At 51.8% G+C, this 7,410-nt stretch overlaps 1 protein-coding gene across 1 annotated transcript in view; it reads left to right on the top strand.

Annotated features, from left to right (window-relative positions):
- Positions 1-5,249: 5,249 nt before the first annotated feature.
- The window catches only part of TCERG1L (transcription elongation regulator 1 like), a 295,127-nt gene continuing 292,966 nt past the window's right edge, over positions 5,250-7,410 (top strand). Inside the window, exon 1 of the mRNA XM_038743981.1 lies at positions 5,250-6,600. Within this exon, the coding sequence (XP_038599909.1) occupies positions 6,247-6,600 (354 nt within the window). The 5' untranslated portion in view covers positions 5,250-6,246. The remainder of the gene's footprint in view (positions 6,601-7,410) is intronic.

The raw sequence follows: 7,410 nt of genomic DNA, 5'->3' as shown, positions 1-7,410 counted from the left end.
TCATCTAACTCCCACACCCGTTTTCTCTCTCTGCTAGGCCACGCTGCTTCCTTTTTAGCTCAAGACCGAGGGATTTCCAACAAAGCAGCTTCAAATTCAGTCCACAGGGAACCTGGATTCTTCTGAGGGAGATCAGAAGGCACCGAAAGTTTACAAATACTGAGGCAGGAAGAACAAAGATAAAGCTGGTAATGCAAAGGTTTTGAAGACTATAGAAGATGAATAAATTCATTGGTATTTGAGCTCTTTGCGGGCTTCTAATGTATTTTCATAAGTGCTTGTGCAGTGCATTGCACCCCGTGGTTTTTCAACAAATACAATTACTACTAAATCGGCGAAGAAATAACTAGATGGTAAGTAAATAAGTAGTGAACATAGGCGGATTATCAGTATCCGTGTTTAGAGTGGTGACATTTACATTAGTGCCAAGAACAACTATTGGATTTCTATGATTTGTGGTGGTGGGAAATTAACCTTGGAAGGTTTGCTGGAGGGTTTGTTTTTCAAGAGATCGTTGAAGATGGGAAGAATAACAATAGAAAGATAATAATATTGGCATTTGTGAAGTGCTTACTGTATGTCAAGCACTGTATACTAAAAATAATAATGGTATTTGTTAGGTGCTTACTATGTGCCAAGCACTGTTCTAAGATATAAGATAAGCAAGTTGTCCCATGTGGGCTCACAGTCTTAATCCCCAGTTTACAGATGAGGTCAATGAGGCACAGAGAAGTTAAGTGACTTGCCCAAAGTCACACAGCTGACAAGCGGTGGAGCCGGGATTAGAATCCATGACCCCTGACTCTCAAGTCTGTGCTCTTTCCACTGAGCCAAGCTGCTTCCCCAACTTGTTTTGTTTAGTTGTCCGTCTCCCCCTTCTAGACTGTGAGCCCGTTGTTGAGTAGGGATTGTTGTCTCTATTTGTAGCTGAATTGTGCTTTCCAAGTGCTTAGTATGGTGCTCTGCACACAATAAGTGCTCAAAATACAAAAATAAAAATAAAATAATAACGGCGGGACAGGTATTGAATCCCCATTGAACAGATGAGGGAACAGAGGCACAGAGAAGTTTAAAATGGCTTGCCCAAGGGCACCCAGCAGGGAAAAGGATTAAAACCCAGGGATCATGACTCCCAGAACTGGGCTCTTTCCAGGATGGTGAGCCAATGGATTTAAAGGGGGAGAGAATTCCAGGCAGTGGGAACGAAAAGAGAAAGTCATCAGAGGCAAGGGAGACGAGATTGAGTCCCAGGGAGAAGTTGCTCGCTGTAGGCAGGGAACATGTCTGTTAGAGTGTTGTGTTATATTCTCTCAAGAGTTAAGGAGAGTACAAGCTAATCAGATTGGATATATTGAGAAGCAGCGTGGCTCAGTGGAAAGAGCCCGGCCTTTGAAGTCAGAGGTCATGGTTTCAAACCCCGGCTCTGCCACTTCTCAGCTGTGTCACTTTGGGCAAGTCACTTAACTTCTCTGTGCCTCAGTTCCCTCATCTGTACAATGGGGATTGAGACTGTGAGCCCCCCCGTGGGACAACCTGATCACCTTGTATCTCCCCCAGCGCTTAGTACAGTGCTTTGCACATAGTAAGAGCTTAATAAATGCCATCATTATTATTATTACAACCTCACCTCACTACTCTCCTACTAGCACCCAGCCCGCACATTTTGCTCCTTCTCACTGTTTCTCATCCTGTCTGTCTTGCTGCCGATTTCTCGCCCACATCCTTCTTCTGTCCTGGAACACCCACTGTTCTCAAATCTGATGGACGATTATTCTCCCCCACTTCAAAGCCTTATTGAAGGTCCACCTCCTTCAAGAGTCTCCATGACTAAGCCCTCCTTTCCTCTTCTCCCACTCCCTTCCCCATCACCCTGACTTGCTCCCTTCATTCATTCTCTTTTCCCAGCCCCGCAGCATTTATGTCTATAGCTGTCTTTTATTTATTTGTCTCTCCTTCTAGACTATAAGCTCACCATGGGCAGGGAATGTGTCTGTACTCTTCCAAGCACTTAGTTCAGTGGTCTGCACTCAGTGAGTACTCAATAATAAGCCCTACTGAGAGCTCACCTCCTCCAGGAGGCCTTCCCAGACTGAGCCCCCTTTTTCCTCTCCTCCTCTCTATCCCCCCTCCCTACCTCCTTTCCCTCCCCACAGCACCTGTATATATGTTTGTACAGATTTATTACTCTATTTATTTTATTTGTACATATTTACTATTCTATTTATTTTCTTAATGATGTGCATCTAGCTCTATTTCTATTTATTCTGATGGCTTGACACCTGTCCACATGTTTTGTTTCGTTGTCTGTCTCCCCCTTCTAGACTGTGAGCCCGTTGTTGGGTAGGGATCATCTCTAAATGTTGCCAACATGTACTTCCCAAGCGCTTAGTACAGTGCTCTGCACACAGTAAGCACTCAATAAATACGATTGAATGAATGAATGAATGAATAAGCACGACTGATTGATTGAGAAGTCCTGAGTTCAACTTGCCCTTCCCTGTAGGAGACCAGAAAATACTGCTGTAAAATCATCCCTTGAGCAGCCAAGCATGGAAGACTAATTGACCTCCTCTTAATAATGATAATTAAAATAATATTTGTTTAGCACACTGTGTGTCAAGTGCTGGGGCTGTTCAAGGGGCTCACAGTCTTAATACTCATTTTAGAGATGAGGAAACTGAGATCGAGAGAAGTGACGTGACTGGCCCAAGATCACCCAGAAAACAAATGGCGGGGCTGGGATTAGAACCCAGGCCCTTGTGACTATCACAGCCACAAGGCTCTGTTGCTTTTTGAGTAGGCCAGGCCTCTTTCACATCCGGGGCCCATTTTGGAACTGTAAAATATCGAACAGAGCTGGGATTTTTGCTTTATGTCTAATGACTGTGTTTATTCCCTGACCATCTGTTTTCCCAGCGCTTGGTTTTGTGGTGGTGGCAGTTGAAAGGGTGTTGCAAAGCTACACAGGAAGAAATGCCTTAACATCATTCAACCCATTCCTCCTCCTTTGGCTGGGCAGGAAATGGAGTGGGGGAACCTGGTAGTCACTGCATCGAGAATAGTAATCCTAGGAATTGTGGTATTTGTTAAGCACTTACTATGTGCCAGGCACTGTAATAATAATAATAATAATGGCATTTATTAAGCACTTACAATATGCAAAGCACTGTTCTAAGCACTGGGGAGGTTACAAGGTGATCAGGTTGTCCCACGGGGGGCTCACAGTCTTAATCCCCATTTTACAGATGAGGTAATTGAGGCACAGAGAAGTTAAGCAACTTGCCCAAAGTCACACAGCTGACAATTGGCGAAGCCAGGATTTGAACCCATGACCTATTTATTTATTTATTTTACTTGCACATATCTATTCTATTTATTTTATTTTGTTAGTATGTTTGGTTTTGTTCTCTGTCTCCCCCTTCTAGACTGGGAGCCCACTGTTGGGTAGGGACTGTCTCTATATGTTGCCAGCTTGCACTTCCCAAGCGCTTAGTACAGTGCTCTGCACACAGTAAGCGCTCAATAAATATGATTGATTGATTGATTGACCTCTGATTCCAAAGCCCATGCTCTTTCCACTGAGCAACACTGCTTCTCTAGACTGTACTGAGTGCTGGAGTAGATTCCAGATAATCCAGTCCCACGTGGGGCTCACAGTCTAAATAGGAGGGAGAATAGGTATTGGATCCCCATTTTGTGGGTGAGGAATGGCAGCACAGAGAAGTTAAGTGACTCGCCCCAGGTCACAGAGCAGATAAGTGATGGGGCTGGTATTAGAACCCAGGTCCTCTGAATCCAATCTTTTGACTTCAAATTTTCTCAAGTAGTCATGCCCATGTAGCCCCCATACCCAAACTTACTTCGCTTGATGATCATTCATTCATTCATTCAGTGGTATTTATTGAGCACTTACTGTGTGCAGAGCACTGTACCAATCGCTTGGGAAGTCCAAGTCGGCAACATATAGAGACGGTCCCTACCCAACGATGGGCTCACAGTCTAGAAGGGGGAGACAGACAACAAAACAAAACATGTAAACAGGTGTCAAAATCGCCAGAATAAATAGAATTATAGCTATATATAAAATTATAGAACAGTGCCTGGCACATAATAAGCACTTAACGAGTACCATAATTATTAGGAGGACACTTCCTGAGGCTGGCAAAACCAAGGAGAGAGCAGAGGGGGTGGGAAGGCAGAGAGAAGGGGTCTCAGACCAAAGGGTCAGCTCCCCAAGATCCCCTGGCCCTCTGCTGGGCTGGTCCCTCTTCCCTTCCCTGGCCTTTATGGCTCTGGAACCTGGGGGTCTCAGTCTCCATCCCTATGCTCTCTGGGCAAACTGCGGGGTGTGGGGAGGGGTTAGGAGAGGGATTCCCCCCCCCCCCGCCTGGTTTCTAGCGGGTGAGTGAGGGGTGGAGTGGGGGTAAGGGGAGAAGAGGGGTGAGGAGGGCTTCAGCTGGGACAGATGGAAAGGAGAGAGGGAGGATGAAGTAAGGGAAAGACAGAGAAATAGAGGGAGGGGAGGAGGAGGGGGTAGGGAAAGGCGTGGGGGGAGAAGGGAGAAGGAATGGTCTTCTTGGAAATGGGGAAGGGAAGGGGTCCTGGACTACGGGGAGGAGGGAGGAGAGGCAAGAGGGGGGAGTGAGGGAAGAAAGAAAGGAGAGAGAGAGGGAGGGAGGGAAGGGGAAGGAGTAAGGGAAAGAAGGAGAGAGAGAGAGAGGGAAAGAAGTAAGGAAGGACGGAGGGAGAGAGGGGAGAGAAGAATGGAGGGAGAGAGAGGGAAGGAGGGAAGGAGGGAAGGACGGAGGGAGAGGGAAAGAAGGAGAAAAGAATGGAAGGAGGGGGGGAAGGAGGGAAGGAAGGAAGGAAGGAAGGAGGGAAAGAAGGAGGGAGGGAAAAAGGAGAGGGAGGGAGAGAGGGAGGAATGGGTGCGTCTCCTAGAAAATGAGTTGGGGGCGGGGGTGGGGGCGGGGGCGGAGCCGGGCGGCCGCGCCTCTGAATGAAGTGGAGTTTTCACTCGTGCTGCTGGGCTGCGGGTTGCGGGTTGCTGGCTGCGGGCGGGGCCGCCGCTGCTTCTCCAGAGGCGGGAGAGAAAGAGAGAGAAAGACACACACACACACACACACACACACAGAGAGAGAGAGAGAGAGAGAGAGAGAGAGAGAGAGAGAGAGAGAGAGAGGAGGGAAGGCGGGGATCCCCGCTGGGCAGCCCCCCCCCCCCCCCCCCCCCCGCTCCCTTTGCTGGACGCGGCCCCGGCAGCGCTGGGCTGGAGGAGACTCGTGGTTCCCGAGTGCGCTGGGATGAAGGATGCTCTTAGTGTGCTGTAGGATGCTCGTGGTCCCTGGGAGCGCTGGGCTGTAGGACGCTAGTGATCCCCGGACCACCTGGGCTTTAGGATGCTCCTGGTCCCCGGGAGCTCTGAGCCGTAGGATGATCGTGGTCCCCGGGCGCGCTAGACTGTCGGATGCTCATGACCCCGGGGGGCTCTGAGCTGTAGGACGCTCGTGGTCTCCGGACCCTCTGGGCTTTCGGGTGTTTGCGGTCCTCGGGCGCACAGGGATGTAGGATGCTCGTGATCTCCGGGCGGGCTGGGCTGTAGGATGCTCTTGGTGTCTGGGCTTTAGGATGATCGAGGTCCTTGGACGCCCTGGTCTGTAGGATGCTCTCGGTCCTCGGATGCCTGAGCTGTAGGATGCTCGCGGTCCTCGGACGCCCTGGGCTGTAGGATGCTCTTGGTTCCCCGGCGCGCTGGGATGTAGGATACTCTTGGTCTCCGGGTTTTAGGTTGCTCGTGGTCCTCGGGAGCGCTGGACGGTAGGATGCTCTCGGTCCTCGGATGCCCTGGGCTGTAGGATGCTCGCGGTCCTCGGATGCTTTGAGCTGTAGGATGCTTGCGGTCCCCAGGCGCGCTGGGCTGTAGGATACTCTTGGTCTCCGGGCTTTAGGATGCTCGTGGTTCTCGGGAGCGCTGGACTGTAGGATGCTCTCGGTCCTCGGATGCCCTGGGCTGTAGGATAATCGCAGTCCCCTTGCGCGCTGGGCTGTAGGATGCTCTCGGTGTCCGGGCTTTAGGATGCTCGTGGTCCTCGGCCACGCTGGACAGTAGGATGCTCTCGGTGCCCGGGCGCGCTGGGCTGTAGGATAATCGCGGTTCCCCTGCGCGCTGGGCTGTAGGATGCTCTCGGTGCCCAGGCGCGCTGGGCTGTAGGATGCTGTTGGTCTCCGGGCGGTCCGGGCTGTAGGATGCTGGAAGTCCCGGGCCGGCGTCGGGGGCGTCGGGGGCGTCGGGGGCGTCGGGGGCCGCAGCGGCCGGAGCAGGGGTCCATGGAAGGGGCCGGCCTCCCCCTCCCCTGCCTCCTCCCGGCCCCGACCCCCGGGCCTCTTGTCCGGCTGGGAGCCGGGGCCGCCCTGCCCGACAGCTGGCTGCTCTCCCCCGCCCACCAGGCCTCTCCTTCGCCAGCTCCGCGTCCTGCCGCTGCCCTCCTTCCCGGCGGGGGCTACTGGCCCCTGCCCTGCCCCTCTTTCCTGCCCCTGGGCCCGGGGCCCGCAGGACCAGACCATCCTCTTCTTCACCCGTTTCCCCTGATCCACGGCCAGGTAAACAGCTCTTCCCTTCGGCTCTCCCTCCCTCCCCTGGCCCTAACCCTCTTCCCCCAGCTCCCCCGGCATGCTACTGCTACTACTACTACTACTAATAATAATGGTATTTGTTAAGTTCTTACAATGTGCCAAGCACTGCTGTAAGCCATGGGGTAGATACAAGGTAATACCCATTTTCCAGATGAGGAAACTGAGGCCCAGAGGAATGAAGTGGCTTGCCCAAAGCCACACAACAGACAAGTGGCGGAGGTGGGATTAGAACCCACACCTGCTGACTCCCAAACCCGGGCTCTTGTCACGAAGCCACGCTGAATTCTTCCCCCGCCCCTCCGCTCCTGATTCCGCCTTTTCCGCTGCCTCTGCCGCACTCTCCGCTCCCAGCTCCCTCTAGTCAGTCAATCGGATTTATTGAGCACTTACTGTGAGCAGAGCAATGTACCGAGCCCTTGGGAGAGGACAATCCAACAATAAACAGACAGGTTCCCTGTCCACAACTCCCCCAGCCTCTTCCGTCCCTCCTCTCAGCACGGCATAATGGATAGAGCCCGGGCCCGGGAGTCAGAAGGTCAGGAGTTCTAAATTCGGCTCTGCCACTTTGCTGTGTGACCCTGGGCGAGTAACTTCACTTCTCTGAGCCTCAGTTCCCTCATCTGGAAAATGGGGATGGAGACTGTGAGCCCCCCGTGGGACAGGGGTTGGGTCCAACTTGATTTACTTGGCTCCACCCCAGCGCTTAGTCCAGTGCCTGGCACATAGCAAGCACTCAACAAAGACTATTATTATTATTATCATCATTATTATTATTAC

The sequence above is a fragment of the Tachyglossus aculeatus genome, chromosome 3 (assembly GCF_015852505.1).
Source record: "Tachyglossus aculeatus isolate mTacAcu1 chromosome 3, mTacAcu1.pri, whole genome shotgun sequence".
Taxonomy (NCBI): Eukaryota; Metazoa; Chordata; class Mammalia; order Monotremata; family Tachyglossidae; genus Tachyglossus; species Tachyglossus aculeatus.
This window is presented reverse-complemented; position numbering and strand designations above follow the sequence as displayed.